The sequence below is a fragment of the Fistularia commersonii genome, chromosome 2 (genome assembly GCF_037954325.1).
Source record: "Fistularia commersonii isolate RoL2024-O1a breed Wild chromosome 2, RoL_Fcom_v1.0, whole genome shotgun sequence".
In the NCBI taxonomy this organism is placed as follows: Eukaryota; Metazoa; Chordata; class Actinopteri; order Syngnathiformes; family Fistulariidae; genus Fistularia; species Fistularia commersonii.
Window position 1 is genome coordinate 8,732,179 of NC_141285.1, and position 19,066 is coordinate 8,751,244.

At 39.8% G+C, this 19,066-nt stretch overlaps 1 protein-coding gene across 1 annotated transcript in view; it reads right to left on the reverse strand.

Moving 5' to 3' along the window:
* Nucleotides 1–19,066, reverse strand: part of LOC147236276 (cadherin-23-like) — an 86,217-nt gene that overhangs the window by 48,243 nt on the left and 18,908 nt on the right. The window contains exons 5-6 of the mRNA XM_086160707.1: nucleotides 2,510–2,617; nucleotides 2,272–2,400 (exon numbers count right to left, since the gene is read on the reverse strand). Of these exons, the coding sequence (XP_086016833.1) occupies nucleotides 2,272–2,400; nucleotides 2,510–2,617 (237 nt within the window). The remainder of the gene's footprint in view (nucleotides 1–2,271; nucleotides 2,401–2,509; nucleotides 2,618–19,066) is intronic.

Sequence of the window (19,066 nt, forward strand, 5' to 3'; positions counted from 1 at the left end):
CTTACCCTCCCTCTCATATTCACTTTCCCCTTACACTCTCTCTCACTCTCATTCTCAAGCATGCTGCTTCACATTGATCCTGCAAATTGTGTCTGAGGCATGTTTATGCTCCATTTCAGCCAAAGCATCTCCTGTCATTGACCAATTATAGCAGAATCAATTACAAGCCTTTTAGAGAGGCCGATCCACAAGAATCACTATCTAAGACTGAGAGACACATACAGGGGGATGGGAAGGAAAAGAGACTGAATGCAAGTGAGAAGAAGTGATGCTGAAATAATATGAGCAATACTCTCTGGCTGTCTGTGCAAGGGGACTATGCTCAATTGGGTGTCAAAGATACAATTCACATAGCAAACAATCAGATAGTTACACACACTCGCACATATTCTCAACCCTCTCTCGCCATCTTCATCCTTTCATTTCTAGCTCACCAGTGCATTATCCAGACCCCTTCTCTCGCTCTCCTCATTGACTTGACAGCCAAATTGTTTTTGTCCTAGAAGAGGCTTAAATGTCAGTCCCAGCAGCATGGATTCACAGCTAACAGCTAAAAATCCTGCCTTGTGATCGTGTGTGAAAAAAAGTACTTTATTCTACTCTTTTGTCAAAGTTTCTATGGATGACAGGTTGATGGGCTGAAGAAAAAGAGAAAGACAGGCAAAGAAATAAACAGGACCTGAGAGATATGGAAGCAGAAATAGAGGACCTCTGCGTAAGTTGGTATGTGTGCGTGTGCATGTCTGTTGGTATGTGCTTGCTCCTTTGTATGTGTGTATCAATGTGTATGATTCTGTGTTTGTGTATGCACTTACACCTTTGAGAAATGACCTGTGACAGGGATCCAAATTTGATACCCCTTTGTGGGTAAATGTCGTAGGCCTTGAGAACAGTTGACACTCATTCTGTCATTATACCCCCTCGGCTTATCATTGCCGAGCACTGCCTAATGGAGATGACACATGGCTGTTAGAATTCCACATGATGGCACAGAGGGCTTGTTTCTGTACAGGCAGGGTGAAACTTTTGGCTCCTATTTCTTTGTTCCACTTTAAGCACTCTTTTTATCCTGTCTGTATCTGCTGCTGGGTCAAAGGGCTTAGCAACAGATTTTAGTGCATGGCTGACATGACCTCCTCTTACTGTGTTGCTGTAATAGGATTATAGACTGCCCCCTACTGATAAAGGCAAGAGCTACATCATCCCCAAAGCAGTTTTACTCGGACTTAACTCTCAGATGCTGTATATGGCCAAGATCCACATATCACTGTCAACTCTCCGATTCAATGAATCTTTAACTTCATTCCTTCATCTGTAACTTTGTACAGTTCCCATTTCTGCATGCATCCCCCTCCCCTCACACACATCTTTTTGACCTTCCTGTTGACAGTTGATGAATCAGAGAGGTGGGGTGACACCGGGTGTTGACTCCGTCACGCCCTGTTAATATGCATGCAAATATAGCACTTGACATTTCTACTACAGAAATATCTCAGGCTGGGGATGAGGGACATGTGGGTGACAACCTGAGTGCGGATGCGAGTTTGGGTGGGGCAGGGGAGAGACAGAGAGTGAACTGGAATGAATACTGATGAGAGTAACCAGGAAAAAAGTATAGGCCATGTAATGCTCCTGTGTGCATTCCCTCCCTACAAGAACAAACATCAATAGCCTGACCATTGGCCCCCAAGGACATGAATTTGGAGGAATCAGTCACAGGAGTGAATGGAGAACTGGGACAGAGATACTCAGTATATCAAATACCCATGAAAAAGTTACTGGCTTGGAAAAGAAATGTGACGTCATGGTGTACTCCACTGCCTGAACCTTCATACAGAGACTTCACTCCTCAAACACATGCGGCAGTATGAGTCTTGATGAAGTCTGCTGAGATAAAGCCTATAGCCACCATGACCTTTGCAAGAGGCTTCACATTGCCAAAGTAGAACTGTAAATCTCTCACAGTAATTACAGTCCCTAACATCCATGGTAGTATATGTTGCTTGTGGTAGCGAGGTTTGACAGTGTGGTAGCTTCTAGGGGGTAGGGTTGAGGGTGTCGGGGGGAAGATGAGACATGCTGCTCTGACAATAACTCAGACAACCTCTCAACCAAACACCTTTGGAGTAATCAAAAGAAAGGATAAAGATGGAACAGCTGGAGCAATGACCTATAAGTGTTACATGTTCGTCCCAAAAAAAGCTGAATGCACACAGCAGCAGCTTGAGGGTCAGCAATGGTATTATGGATTCACGTAGTCGGAGTACTGACCATGGGAACATCCTCTTCTATGTTTGTACTGTAGGGCAGATTGGTGAAAATGGGATCCATATCCTGGACATCAGTGATTGTGATAGCCAAATTGGCAAGCCGTGAGAGGGGTCTCACTTTATCTTGGTCCTGATTATAGCATGAGAAAAAAGTACAGATACATGTATGTTTATTCAACAGAGTGAATTCGTCTTGCACTGTAACAGACTGTTTATTTCAGGGTTGTGTGTTTGCTCACCGTGGCATTGACTGTGAGCTGGTATGCAGAGGTTGTCTCATAATCTAGAGGTTTGATGATGGTGACGGTGCCTCGAGCGCCATCAATAGCAAAGAAAGGAGAAGGTGGCTGAAAAGAAAAAAGGACACTACCGCCAGTGCCTTGGTCTGGATCTGTGGCGTTTACCATAAAAACTGATCTGCCCACTGGTGTGTTCTGAAAACCAAGAAGACACACATAGACATGGGTACAACAAGGGAAACAGGATGAGTGAATGAAGAACAGATTCATTTTCATGTACTGTCAGGTATAGTCAGAATAAATACATCATTTTCAACAATGGCCTAAGCACCACGTTTATGACCTTATTATGGTTACAAATTGTGGCCACAGAACCTTCATTTTGTCTTAGTCATGGTAAGTGACCATGACTGAAAGACCCAAAAGTGAAAGCCATATAAAGACAAAGCGCCCCCTGTATTACAAATCTGCTAATCATGAGATTAGAGGTTTACATTCATTAATTGGAATTTTATCCTCAAGCAAGGACGCCTAAGGATGCTTACTCAGAAAAAAAGGAAAAACATGAAGTAGGATGAATTAAGTTATGCCAGGTACACAATTGGAAAAGTATGAGCACAGAGACTGTGTCACCTGTTTTGCTGCAGGGGTCACAGCATGTTCACATGGGGAGGTCAGAGCGTTAGACTAAGCTTAGCCAAAGCCAAGCCAAAGCCTTGGTGACACATTAAGAGAGCTGTCAACCCCCCCTGGTCCCTGGTTCCCTGGAGAGAATGTGTTTGAATAGTAACATAACTACTTCTGTATAGTGTGTGCTTGTTTTTTAGTTTGTGTTACTAATTGCGGGGCAGTGCAAATGACAAATTAAATATTATTAACTGTCTGACAATAAGGTGTAAATGGGAGGTAACTCTTATTGTTAAAGATGAAGCTTAAAACATGATTAATAAGTCCTGCTATACAAGCACCTATCAGACTGAAACATTGTGCCCACTTACAGTATCTCCTATTGGTCTCTTTACATACATAACCAGTGAAGAATATTGCCCTTTATAGCAACATTAAGCAAAATGTCAATTTTAGGACAAATGAACATCGAGATGACACAAAAAGTCGCTGAGCTGCAGAATCAGAGGAACAATGTCTTTGGTAGCAGGTTCTCAGTCTTGGGGTTTAAAGCCATTTGGAATACTCAGATAAACAAAAAGTATTAGTTGCAGCACTAATGTAAGTCTTATGTTTTGAAAAATAATAATACCTGTATCAAAGGACTTGAACATTGTACATAATGGTAATTCTATGAGCCTCAACATCCAGAAGATTCCAAAATTTTGTTTTAAGAATAACAATTGGTTAGAGAGATTTATATAACCTCAAAGGATACCCTTGGATTTAAAAATATATCTCTTGGACTAATGACTTTTTTCCAATTTTCACTCACTAAAATGCTCCACTGCATGTCTAAGATTTGACTGACCTGAGGCTTGCCCCATCGATTGTTGCTCGGTGAAGGAATAATCATACCTCCTCTTTGCCACAGCAATCCAAACAGAAATTTTAAGATGCATTTCTTGGGAATATTTATTATTAGTCTGGCAAAATTGTAGTCTTAGAACGTATCTAAGGTGTTTAAAAGTACCTTACCAGCCTGCAGTATGATATACTAAAGGATAGTCACAAATAAAAGGGCCAATACAAGGGTTCCTTTCCTGGCTTTAGAATGCACATCCCCTTTTCAAGCCCAGATGCCCTCATTTGCATGTCAGATGTTTAAAAACATGCAGTGCATGGGTAACTTGAACCGTAGTAATGATGAAGAACAGATCAACATGTCTGTGGAGGTTCTCTAGGTCATTGTGACGTCTTGTCAAAATCTTCTTGTCTTGGCAACTGGACTTGAATTTCTGCACTTGAAGGCTCATCTGAGAGGCCTCTTGGATGAGAGGTGAAACGTCTTCAAGTGAAGAAAATCAAGTCCAGCTGCCACAACGATGATTTTGACAAGAGATCAACACATAATTGTTGAGAAGCTTTTTTCTGAATTCTGGTGATGTTGAATCTTTATTTTATCAACACTTCCAATCAATAGTGGTACAAATGTGTTAAAATTTGAATCTTTATTTCACATTAATTTAATCAAAGGTATTTGTTTCAAACTACAAGACATTATAGTAGACACAGTTTCAGCAGATGTAGGAATTTGAAAGTAGAATTCATCTCTGTGTTACATTAGACCAAAAAGTTTCCACATCTACCATGACAATCACAAAATAATCATTATATCTTATTATGGGGAGGTGTGTTGCTGAAGGTTGAGCGATTGTCCTTGGAACCAAACATTTCTGGTTCAATTCCTGGCTCCACTTGGTGTGTTGAAGTGTTGTTGAGCAAGACACTAAACCCCTAACTACTCCCCTGGCGCTGATAGATGGCAGGCAACTGCTCATGGGTTAAATGCAGAAAAGGAATTTCCTCACAAGGGATCAATAAAGTGTAAATTATAATTATAAAAAGGCGGCACAGTAGTTGGTGCCTCTGCCTCCAGGTTCAATTCCTACTGGGAACCTTTCTGTGTGGAGTTTACATGTTCTCCCTGTGTCTACGTGGGTTTGGCCCTGACTGGCAACCAGTACATGATGTGCCCAACCTGTTGCCCACTGTAAACTTTGATAGGCTTCAGCAACCTCGCAACCCTAAGCAAGATAAGTGGTAGATGATGGGTGGATGCGTATTGTATCAATTGCTCTTGTTCCGCTTTATAAAGGCATTTGAGGTCAAACCTGTTCACAAGGTGTTTTCCATACGAAGGACAAAAACACTTGAAGCAACAAACTAATCGGATTTAAATCTGGGTATCGCAGAAGCCAGTCAGTTTAGAGGGAAACTGCAGACTGATAGGTAATTGGCTCTTTGTAGTGTCCGGTAGAATTTATTAGAGAGCGGAGACCAAAGAGCAAAGAGCGATCCGACATATTGTCATCTACATGGCCTTTTAGACATGTAATCGGGTCTCAATAACCTAAGGATCAGGTCATTGATTGGACTCGTGCGATGCAGATTGAAGAGTCAATATGGGTGACCAAGCACGAATTGTTAGACAGTGAATCTTCCCATTTTTATTAGCATATAAGACTGTCCAATCACTTCTCAACAAATAAGCTATACATTAACAATGCTCAGTGAGGAATGAAGAGACCAATGTCGGCTGGTGGGGAGCTGTGTAAATGCCACTACCTATTCCTTTACGATTGCAGAAGACTAATTGGTTAGTCAGGCTCACATTACTGCATCTTTATGGGAGTTTGAAGCATTTCAATACATTTCTTGACTTGTGTTGAGGGTCAAGGCAGTCGGAGACCTGAAGAGAGCTCCCTGCTGTGACTCTCTGAGAGACACCAAATTAATAAAGATTGATGGAAATATGTAAACATTTAAAAGTAGAGAGGGAACCTTGCTGTACGATTAAACTTGAATAATTCAGATTTTGTTTTTTTGAGCTAAAATGTGTTTTATAGTTGATTAGAGGCCATCAATGAGAGACGCAAGAGGTTGAAAATGACATGCTCAAGGAATAGAATATATAGATAAGTAAATAAATAATGGATAAAACTGAAAAGGCCACCAACCATGTCTCTGTTTCTGTGAAAAGCTAACAAATAGCAAATTGATAATGCCCAAATCCAAGCTGTGTAAGCCAAATATGGATCTTGATTGTGAGATGTTATACTGCAACTCTGTCATGTCAGTCAGTGCATGCTTAATAGTCCTTCATGATGAAATAACAGAAGGTTAAAACACTGTTGTAAACAACTCTGCATGGGACTCATTCTTCATAGTGAGGTTCAAATTACTACCAAAAGGAAAGAAAATCAACAGCAAATCACAGGTTTTGGCTATAAGGGGGATTTTGAAATACAAAGGACTGTCTGAGGGGTTAAACTCAGAAACATGTAAAGGATTTTTACAGTGTAGTAAAAAATGGTGTAGCATGCTGTGATCAAACAGTAACAGTAAGCCATGCTGCTGTGGAACCTTAGTTTTTCCACTCTCCATCACAGCAAGCTGTAGATGTTGCTCACCTTGATGATATGTTTGAGGTTTGCTGGTGTGCAAAAAATAAAGCCAACTCAGTGTGAGTGTTCCTACTTGTGCGTTTGCAACCTTTTGAGGGAACGTGTTTCAAAGAGTAAAACCAATCAAAGCTTTGCACAATTGCTCTACACTCATTGGACTCATAACAAAATCAGCATGGAAAAGCTTTACAGTTGAGCAGAGGTGACTCCTCAACAGTGCTAGGCTAACACAGAGAGCAAGACATGGACCAGAAGGGACAGATGTATGAATACAGATATAAAAATGAAGGCCTCTCACTAACAGCCATGAGACACCTCTAATAAAGAAGGGAGGCCCTGCTCGCTTTTCACTGTCTTTGCTTTAAAATATAGTGATGTTTGCATCAATGGCTTAAAACCGACAGTGCAGTGTCTGTCTCTTATGAATCAAATTTCACTTTCAAAATAACAGAGCGGATTCTGTGACCCCAGAGAGTAAGGCTTTGCCTGTCCTCAAGACTATACCTCAGCCTCTCACTGGGACACTGGAATGATGTGGCTTGAGTCTACTGGGGCCTGGAGCTGAATGTGTAATGGATTCCAGTGAGAGTGTCAGCTCTCTCGCTGAGGGAGTCGTCGTTGGAATAGTTACCACAGTATTTGATGGTGCCCTGCCTTTCATTCTTTTAAATGTCACTACACTGATGAAAGAATTGGAGCCAAATTCTGTACCACTGCAGCCTAAAGGGAAATTATGCACTTCAGGTATAAAAGCTAAAAGCATCAAATTAGTGTATGATTTATTCCAAAAGTTATGCAAATTACCAAACATAACACTTGAGATCTGAAAATATAGTGCTGTTGAAAGCATTATAGGCAAGCTTTGTATATTACTTCAAAACAAATAACGGAAAAAGTATAACAAACAAACAAAAAAACATTATATTCATTATTATCACAAAAGTGAAGGACAGAAAACTGCAAATAAACTTAGTTTGACATTGCTTGCACATGTGGAATACATTTTAAGTGAACATACATTATTTGATTTTTTTTCCAGAAAATAAATGTGACATTATGCACATTTCATACAAAGCAAAAAAGGTGTTTGGTGTTCTGTTTCCATCAGTTTATAGATTTTAAGATTTTATCCTGACACCCTGCTAAATACATCTCCAATCAATTACTTTAGTATTCTTTGTTTGAATTCTTAAATAAAAAAAAACATGTCCAATTCAGTGAAACTGACTTTATTTGTCCAATATGTCCTTATCCGGCTCTGGAATAATGCATATCGTTAACCTGATGTTTTCTAATTTATAGATGACAGATTAGAGACTAGAAGCAAAACATACTATTCTGATGAACACTATATTCTGTTTTATTTGCAGTTTCAGGCTAATATCCAAAATACATGCAAAATCAGACCAGGTTAACATTACAACAATTAATATTTGAACATGGCGAAAGGAAAGGAAAGAACAGGAAAGGAAAGGAAACAAAAGGTGCCTCACTGGCTTATCTCTAATTTTTGCAAAATCCTATGTTGAGGATGTGAATGAAGTCATAGTTGCTTGAGAGGACACTTCATAATTTGACTTTCGGGATCAAATGTGTTTTTAAATACAGCCATGTTGTTCCTGTGAAAAGGCTGCTGCTGCAAAGTAAACCTCTTCCAGCATCCTATTCCTTGCAATAAGTGCTACCATCAATCTGCCCAGCCAGTTTTATATACCGGGATAAGAATAATAATGTTACCATAATGTTAGTTTCAACATATTTCTAAAAGATGAATGATGCAAACATTTTGGCACTAGATTTGAGGAAAAATAATAGTGTTGCTTTGGTTATTCAAAAACATGATATAATCAATAGCATTGATTTTTATGTTAATATCCAGAATCATTTCTACACAACTTTTTAATAACTAAATAACTTTTACATTTAAGAATTGTTTGTCCAGATATTTTTATTTTCTTTTGTCAAAAAAGAATGTTAAATGTAAGTTTTAAATTGTTAAGGATTGAGTGATTTGCAATGGTTGCATCTGGGATTTGCCCCCCAGTTGCTCAGAGCCACAGAAACCCAGCATTTCGATACAATAGGGGAATGATTACACCTACGCAGCTCACATCATTCTCCGCCCCTGCTTTTCATTTCCAGCCTAGGAAAGCCTGTGATTGTACCAGCTACATTCACCCTATCGTGCCTTGTCACACTGCAGCTGAAATTATTCCAATCTATATGATGAAAGGTATCCGAGAAAAGTAACTAACAGAAAGGAAAAGGGGTAGAAATATGTTACTGAAGAGACTTTCAACAGTGGCTGTCAAATATTAACATGATAATTAACTTTTTGTTTTTCTACTTGAAGAGGTTTCCCCTCTCAACATAGAGGCTTCTTCACTTCTAACAGAACGTGGCGAGTTCCTGGTCTATAACTGCTGGAGTTGGGTTGGGAGTTGTGTGTTGGTCCAAGTTGACATGGTTCATTATGTTAATGACTGAGTTGTGCATCAATTAGGCTGAATGGGTTTATGTTAATATGTAGACTGTTATGTGTCATTTGGGGAACGAAGCTAAGACTTCAGGGTTCTCATCTGAGTTGGCATCTGAATAGGTAATTGTACGGCTGAAAGAACAAAAGAAGTCAGTTTGTTCACTTCTTTTGAGGTACGGTTTGAAGTCACTGAGGCCTAGTTTTGACCACTTTGGATGAGTTACGGGGTGCGGATGGATCTTTGGGTCTGAGTGTATTGATCTGTTTTGATACGGATCTCAGCAAGGCATTTTATGTTAGGAACTGTTCCGGATGTGTCAAAGACCCCCTCTGCTCACTCAAGGTCTCTTCAGTTTAACAAAGATGGATTGTATGACTCCTCTCAACCACCTGTCTTCTCTAGCCAGAATATGGACATTGCTGCATTCAAAGGAGTCATCTTTGTCTCTAAGGTATAAGTTGAATGCAGAGCCCAGACCTCAAAAGGCAGCTCTCAGGTGTTGAACCATAGGTCTGTACAGAGGTTCTTTTTTCTCGCCACTGGAGAAGTCATCTCGATCCTCCATGATTGTATTTTCCAGCATGCACCACATTCTTTACTTTATGTCTGGGTGTTCTTTCCTTGGGGTGCATTTGTATTTGCCTTGGGGTATTTTGTGCTTGAAAAACCCCTGTTTTTCAGAAATGGCAACAACGTATATTATTTACACGTTCTAATGCTTAGTTCTGTGTTCCTTGCGTTCTCTGTGCTTTTCTTCGGGCAATTTCTGTTTTGGCAAAGGGACAATTGGGGCAGCCATAAGACATTTCCTTCTTTTGGCTGTTGTTGGAATATTATCTGCTGGATGGTGTAAAGTTCAAGTGTGTACTCAAGTAGGTGGTGAGAGTCAAACAACAGGCACTGGTCAGTGTTGAATTAAAAAAGCCCAGATGCTGCGAGATGATTTGACAATGATTGACCATGAATTGGATGACTGAGAACCTTTACAGACACTCCCAACAGTAGTAAGACAATATACTTAACATTGGGTTAGTGGAGGCAACGGCCCATTCAGTATTTTAACTATTATTCTAAACCAGTAAGTGTTGATTTGTAACTAGACTCTAACAACTAAATATAGATGGGTTTTTACCTTCGAGTCAGATATAATGAAAAAGAGCTCTCAATATTACTTCTTCAATTTAATATCAAGTTGTGGAGATCTTCACAATAATTTTGTTCATTGTACTAAAATAATGGAAAAGATCCCTTTTGAACATGGGATGGTCATTTAATGATTCCATTGTGGATGCAGATTTCCTCAATAAGTAATCCTAAAGTAATCCTTTTTGTGGAGAACAGATGAATGTAAAGCTGGGATAGTGGTTTTAAGTTAGGTTTCAATCTCAGAACAACTTGAAATAGAATCTTATAAAAAAGGCTGTTCCACAATTATCTGTAGTGGAATAGTTTAGTTACTCCAACATTTGTGCATTGTGGTGATTAGTGGTCAATTCACTGTGTACCAGCTGAAGTAAACGTCATAGTTGTGAAAGTCAGGTGGTCTATCTGAGCATTCTATTCCAGAGCAGCGACAAAGCTTTTTATATTTGTTTGTTTGTTTGTCTTTAGAGTTTTTTGTATGGCTTGATTCAGGAGGCTTTTTCATCATGGTTTGTATTTGCGATGTGAAAAAGAGCAGTAAACAAGATGAGATACACTGTTACATTGGCAAGTGATTTGCTACTCAAAGGTGGAGCTGACTCAGTTTCATTAAAGAAAATTTCCCCCTGTCGGTTGTGAAGGAAGTAGAGGTGTTGCTTCTATGTAAAAAGAGATTCTAGCCCAAGACATCGCAGCAGAGTGCTGCAATAGACTAGCAGAGGCGTCACCTTTCAAAGAAGAGGAATTAAGGCTACAAGGTGTGCCCTTGTTTTATACCGTATGTGCACTATACACCTACTCACGTTCCCATATTTAGGGTTGAATCATAAAATAATAAAACCCAGTACTGTAACAGTTGTCTGTCCTTATTTATTTAAAATATATTTCTTACTGTTGTTCTGCCCTCTTATACTAATGCATGAAGGCCTGCCCCAGAAGCTGATAAGCTACATAACTTCTCCCAGGGCACAGAGGCATTTCACTTGTGGCAAGAGGAGACAGCATGACCTGAATGTTAGTCAATGGAAATGAAAGTACTTTCTAAAGTTGGGAACTCCTATTCCTTACACATGCTTTACAGAGTAAAAATGATGATTGTCACCTGACCTTCTTTTTTTTTTTTTTTTTTTTTTTTTTTCTTGTGACAACATTCCGGGGGTCTATTCTCCTCTGCAATTCACTGGTCTTCTATGATCTAACTTTATTATGATAGAATTAGTTTGCTTGGAGCTTTAATAAAGGTTATGTGGAAAAAAAGGCTTGCTATCAGAAATAATAAATAATGCTTAACAGCTTTGCTGAGCTGAGCCTGCATCACACTGTGGTCAGAGACCTATAAACATCATTCTAATGATCACCAGACAATTTTCCTGAAGTAAAATAAATTAGTGGACATCTAAAAATAAGTTAAGATTTCATTGTAACATCACCCCGCACAAAGCCATTTTATACAAACATTTTACTTCTGCGAAGTTTCGGAATGAAATATATGAACTAACACACATCTCAGTTACCACTAGAGTTTGACTTATAGGAGAATTTTGGAGCCGGTTTCAGTCCAACATTAGGCGGTAATAAATTCAGATTAAATGCTTTGTCTATTTTAGAGAAGACAAGTGGGCACTTGGTCAAAAGGCTCTGGAAGCAAACAATTTCTTCAACAACAAACAAATGAGTGCTCATCTAAATGTTTAGAGCTACATGTGAATGAGTCATGAATCCCTAATAATAAGATGCAAAACTTGAAGCTGGAATGAATTGAATCAATTGCCATGTCGGAGCCTGTTTAGGCAGACAGAATGAATGCCAAGTAGAAAACAAAGTCCTGGTAGCAAATTTAATGCTTCCTGTGGCAAAATCCACTTATGAGTATGCAAATATTTTCTGTTCAGGAGTTTGTGTTAGCAAAATGTTGGATATTATTGGGTTACTTTATTTGGGATTACAAATGCTAGTGAAAGCAATCCAAACTACCGGTATTATATCTAATGGGAGGCTGTTTCAAAGCTATGTCAGATAACATTTTTTTAACAGATAACATTGTAAGCAACTGTGCCCATTGTGAGTGCACAAAAGCGAGTGTCTAAGAGAATAGAAATTACTTTTCCAGGGGTGACATTTGATTGACAGTATATCTTGTTATTAAGCTATTATACACCACTCCCTTGGATTACACCTTTGAAAACACAGTATAGAATAACTTTTTGTGTATGTTTTGAAAATGCATTTTTCTAACTTTGTACTGATCACATTTGACTTCAGTACATGTCAGTACAAGATGTGTCTTTATCATAAACTAAATTAAAAAAAAAGTTTTTATACACAATAGAGGTGATGAAGAAGTGATGGGCATGTTTGCTATCTAGGATAGGAACGCTGACGGAGAGATGGTGATAGACTTTGCAAAAAGGATGGAACTGGCTGTAGTGAATACTTTTTTCCAGAAAAGACAGTAACGGAGGGTAACTTATAAGAGCGGAGGTAGGAACATCCAGGTAGACTACATCTTGCATAGATGAGATAACCTGAAAGAGATCGGTGACAGCAAAGAAATGGTAGGTGAGAGTGTAGCCAGACAGCATAGGATGGTGATTTGTAGGATGACTCTGGTGACAAGGAAGATCAAGAGGACAAAAGCAGAGCAGAGGACAATGTAGTGGAAGCTGAAAAGGGAGGAGTGTTGTATGGTTTTCAGGTAACAGTTGAGAAAGGCTCTGGGTGGTCAGGGAGAGCTTCCAGATAACTGAACAACTACAGCTAATGTGATCAGGGAGACAGGTAGGTGAGTGCTTGGTGTGTCGTCTGGATGGAAAGTAGATAAGGAGACTTGGTGGTGGAATGAGGAAGTGCAGGATATACAGGTTAGCAAAGAAGAAGTGGAACACTGAGGGGACTGAAAAGAACAGACTGGAGTACAGGGATATACAGCGTAAGGTAAAGATAGAAGTAGCAAAGGCAAATGCTCGTTTGGATAGTAAGGAAGGAGAGAATGATTTATACAGGTTGGCAAAACAGCGAGATAGGGATGGAAAGGATGCACGACAGGTCCAGGTGATTAAGAATAGAGAGGGAAATGCATTGACAGATGCAAGAGATGGGAAGATAGAAAGAGTACTTTGAAGAGCTGATGAAAGAGGAAAATGAAAGAGGGTGGAGGGCTGAGATGGGTAGAGGAGGTGTCTATTGTAAACCAAAACATAGCAGACATTAGTAAAAGTGAAGTGAGGAGACACTGAAGAGGATGAAGAGTGGACAGGCAGATGGTCCTGATGATATACCTGTGGAGGTATAGAAGTTCAACAGGATCTCAGAGAGTGAGAAAAGGCCTGAGGAATAAAGATGTGTGATGGTGCCCATTTTTAAGAGGAAGGGGGATGTGCAAAATAGCGGCAACTATAGAGGGATAAAGTTGATGAGCCATACAATGAAGTTATGGGAAAGAGTAGTGGAAACTAGACCAAGAGCAGAAGTCAGCATTTGTGAACAGCAGTCGGGTTCATGCCTAGATAGAGTACTACAGATGCAGTATTTGCTTTGAGAATGGTAACAGAGAAGGCCTGAGGGAGCTGCATTGCACTTTTGTAGAAATAGAAAAAGCACACGACAGGGTGCTGAGAGAACTCTGGTATTCTATGACAAGGTCTGGAGCGGCAGAGTATGTTAGACTGGTGCAGGACATGTATGCTAGCTGTGAAACGGTGGTGCAGTGTGCTGTAGGGGTAACAGAGAAGTTCAAGGTGGAGGTGGGACTCCGTCAGGGATCAGCTCTGAGCCCCTTCTTGTTTGCAGTGGTGATAGACAGGCGAGGTGAGGTGAGGTGAGGTTAGACAGAAATCTCCATGGACCATGATGTTTGCAGATTATATTGTGGTCTTTATGGAGAGCAGGGAACAGGTTGAGGAAAATCTAGAGGTGGAGGTATGCTCTGTAAAGGAGAGGAATGAAGGTCAGTCACAGCAAGACAGAATATATGTGTGTGAATGAGAGGAGCTCGGATGGAACGGTGAGGCTACAGGGAGTGGAGATCAAGAAGTTGGAGGATTTCAAGTACTTAGGGTCAGCAGTCTAGAGCAACAGAGAATGTGGAAAAGAGGTAAAGAAACAGGTTCAAGCAGGTTGGAAACGGTGGAGAAAAGTGTTAGGGGTACTATGTGATAGAAGACTATCAGCCAGAATGAAAGGAAAGGTGTACAAGACAGTGGTCAGACCAATGATGCTGTATGGTCTAGAAAGTGAAAATGACAAAAAGACAGGAGGCAAAGCTGGAGGTTGTAGAGATGAAGATGTTCTTCACCTTCACCTCATGTTCTCTTCCGGAGTGATGAAGATGGATAGGATTAGGAATGAGTCCATCAGAGGGACAGCTGTGATGTTTTGGAGAGAAGGTCAGAGAAGCCAGACAGAGATGGTTCTGTCATGTACAGAGGAGGGATAGTGAATATATCGGTAGACGGATGCTGGAATTGGAGCTGGCATGCAGGAGGTCTAGGGAAAGATCAAAGAGAAGATTTATGGACATTGGGAGAGAGGATATGAAGGTAGTTGGTGTGAGAGAGGAGGATATAGAAAATAGAGTTAGATGGAGAAGGTTGATTTGCTGTGGTGACCCCTGAAGGGTAAAGCTGAAAGGAAAAGAATAATAATAAGAAGAAGCTAACATGGTAACTTAAATGGTTGAGGCACGGGTGTCTGACGTCATTTTAGACTGCACAGTAGAAGCAGAGATGCTGGCGCAAGGGAATCACAAAAACAGTCATAGTGGTGACACACAAAGCTGTATTTCACATTTGAAATTAGCCCATCAATTATTCACTGCTATTGAAACAAGACTTGGATTATTTCATCTGCAATACCTGAACAGTAAATGATATAAAAATGAAAAGCCTGCCTGTGAGTAAGGTTTAAGTTATCTTAATATTATAAATAAAAGTACAGGAGCATTTAGAGGAATGGGGGAAATTTATGATTTTTGTGGCAACTTTTGTGAGCATGTACCTCGTGTGCACTCATGCGTGAAGTTCAAAAAGTTAAAGCCATTACAGGTGATAACAGATAATAGTTTTGTTGAGATGTATCGTTGCCACTATGGCCTAAAAATTCACTCAGAGATGAAACTTATATAGATTCCCATGCATGGCCCATTAGAATCTTAACTATAACTAAAGAAGAACAGATCAATAGAATTGTGGAAAAGACCAGCAGATGCAGAAACTAACAGTATTTCTTGCTGTAATCTTATTAAAGAATGGCCTTTTGCCACCCCACCCCTGATAAAAACGAGTCATCAAACTTATCGGAGGTGGAATAACCTTTAATCAAGTCTCAAATATACAAGGTAATAGAGCTACCTGAAATATTGAGGGATGCAGCTTAGTTATTCGACAGAATTGTTACCACTGAGTATTGAGAAGTATATGTCACAGCAGGACAGATCGTGATCTCTATCGTGAAGCTTGGTGAGCCATGTTTTGCACTACTAAATGAATTTGAAAGGAGTAGCAGGTAATTCGAGATATGTATTTTATTTTATTTAATGCTTTGGATCATCTACAATTTGTAGAGTTACACTGGTTTATGTGAGAAAACAAACATACCAAAAACACAATGAGCAGTTATAGGGATTTTTCTGACAGCAGTAAAAAAGGCCTTTGATCACATATTCAAAGAGAACACTTTGTTGACAGAAAATACAGAAGAAGAACTTTTCCATGCTGAGACTGAAAAAGTAATCTGAATAAACTGAGGCCCAGGCGAAGGCCAGGAAAAGAATCCAATATACCTCGTCGCTGTGTGACATGGGTAGCCATAGCATGAGTTATGGCTGACATGAGTGCATGGATATGTTTGTTGTGAATGGGAATAGGATTGGGAATAGGAATAGGAAAGCACATCTTTGAGGTTTTTGTGGACTAAAAAATGATGACACTTCAAATACCTTTTGCTATTATATTCACCAATAATTTATCCCTGCATAAGTTTATTTTTTTGTGGAGCTGTTGTGTAATTTAACAAGTGAAAATCTTATGTGATGCACTAAAGCAAGGAAATTGTCCCAAACAAAAGGACCATTTGACACTTGAAATGGAAACTGAATTATTGGCCATTATTATTATTATCATTAGAGTGATTTATCTATTTATTTGGGCAAAACAAACTCAGACAGCTTTTGACAAACTGCAGAAGCAGAAGAGGGATTTTTAGATTCTGGCTGGAATCTTGAGAGTCTGGGAAAAATGCTAGGTATTGATCCTATTTTTAATAGGACACAATGTGCCATCACTGTGTCTGGGGCACCCGGCAAAAACGCAGTAGAAAGTTCAATGTGTCAGACTTTTTTGTACTTTTCTGCCTGGTCATTCATTGTTGACAATAAGGCTATTGAATTGTCTCTGGCTTACGCACAGGTTAGTAAACGCTGAAGAGAAAATGAGAAACTGCTGTTACTGCATCGAAGGATAAAAATGAAAGGCAAAAAATGCCCAGAGAGCAGTAATAACAATACAATATTGTACCACGAGAGAGGGTAAAATGTAGAATTATTTTGTTGGTGAATAACTGGATAAACATGGTAAGTTATCCTTCCTCAGGAGCTTTTTCTGCAGCCTCACAAGGCCATAAATTCAGCATATTTAGCCATCGCCGACAACTCTTTGATTCTTTTTGAAGAACTACTAGTAGCTGTCACATATTTTATTTTACATTATCTGTAAATCTCTCAGGCAACTTAAAGAGCAGAACACTTCACTAACTATAATATTATGTGGTCCTGCCAGAAAGAGTGGGCCAGAATCATCCCTATTTCAAGGCCTGTGTGAGTATGTTTTAGCACTTAATGTAGGTCTTTGTTGAACTATGATCGTCTTGTCAGGAATCAATTTCCCCTGTAACAACTGCCATACAAGTTTGACAATACATCACTCTCTATACGCGTCTGGCATGACTATCATTTGCAAAACATGTTCAAAGTCATCTACCTCATGAATTTCATAAAAGCCATTCCTGTATAAAGCTCTGCACAGTGTAAGACACTACCTGACAAGTGTCTTACACTTAACACTAAAAATATATTTTGACTTTCACTCAAATGAGTTTTATACTCAATTCTCTGCAGCTCTTCTTCAGGAGCCCAAAAAGGGGGCTTTCCAGGGAAATCCTACAGACAAACACATTTATCCCACACAAAAAGATGTGGAGAGAGGCACAGTGCGTGAAGATACCGGTGACTGTTTTGTGTGTTTATCAATTACTTTAGCTGAGAATTTGGTAATAAAAAGAGTTACAGATCACACAAATGGCTAAAATATGGACATGGACACATAGCATTGAGATGTATGTTATTATCAGGCTTGAGGTAAGGGCATGGGAATATTAAATATGATGGCGATAAAGGAATGTTCCTGGGGATAGGGAATATAGATAACAGATAGAGAAAACCACGAGAGTGTATGTGCATGTGCAAGCCCTTTATCTGATGAGAAGAGAAACAAAAATGTCCTTATCTCCTGATTAGGCTTCCCTCTGAACTGGCTCACCTCAACCTCCCTTTCAGAGCTCATGGCTGACTTCCTCCAAATAGCACAGGCTGTTTGTTTAAATGTAAAGGTAATCAAGTCCAGTGTGCTTCAGAGATCCACAGCACAGGAAGAGGCAGATGGGTTGATCCCGGGGGATGGGTACAAGGACAGGCCACATCAGCAAGACTATCTTGCTGAGGAAAGTTATCCATCTCAATTGAAGACACTTAGAGTGGAGTCACTCAGTTTTATTTTCAGCCTTTATTTACAGACAAAGGCAGTTACTTTTATTCTTAAATATTAATCTCCTTTTTTTCAGTTTGACACATATGATCACCTTTCAAAATATTTTTCACAAAACAATATGAATGAGTTGGCACTGATCTTTCAACATAATGAAAGGATATATGTGAGATACATTCAGATATAAATACAGGTTTCCACCATGTACTGTGACAGTCTTCTGGCAATGTTAAATATGCTTTCTCTCCGAAAAATGGATCTGAATATCTTCTCCTCAAACCTCCTTGCCTTCTTAAACTCACATCCCACCTCCAGGGCATAGCCACTAACAACCTTAAGCATCACACCTTCAACTTCCAGTTTCAGACTCATAAGTCTATCTGACATTCTTTTCACCTCCAGAACATTCCTCACAAACTCCTCTGTCAAGATAACTCCTACTCAATTTCTCTTCCTTTCAGTACCATGATAGTACAACTTAAAGCCTGCTCCTGAACTCCTTTCCTTACTACCTTTCCACCTGCTCTCCTGGCCACGTAGTATATCCACCCTCCTTCTCTGTATCATGTCAACCGACTCTACCTTCAAAGTCTCTACTCTGTCCCAGACTCTTGCCTTTCCTCTTCTCTCTCTGCTTCTGAACACACCTTCCTCCTCTCCTTCTTTAACCCATAGTAGCCCAATTTAAACTGGTACCCTGTCAGTCATCGGTATCAATGCCAGTCGTTGTTAACCCGGGCCTCGACCAATCTGGTGTGAGATTATTAGGTTTAAATCGCATGTTTGATTTTGGCAAAAGTTTTACGTCGGATGCCCTTCCTGATGCAACCCTCTGCATTTCATCGGGCTTGGGGACTGGCGCAGAGAGACACTGGTCTGTGCCGCTCTGTGGCTGCATTCCCAACTATAGCAGTTATTTACAGAAAAAAATTCACAGTCCATTAGCAATGAAGAAGCCTCTCGGATGAGAGGCGAAACATCTTCAAGGGAAGAAATCAAGTCCAATTGCCATGATAACATTATGACATGGATTATGCTATGACTGTCTCATTAATCCCACAGCCAAACAAATAGATATTGCGGTAGATAACTTCCTTTCATAGT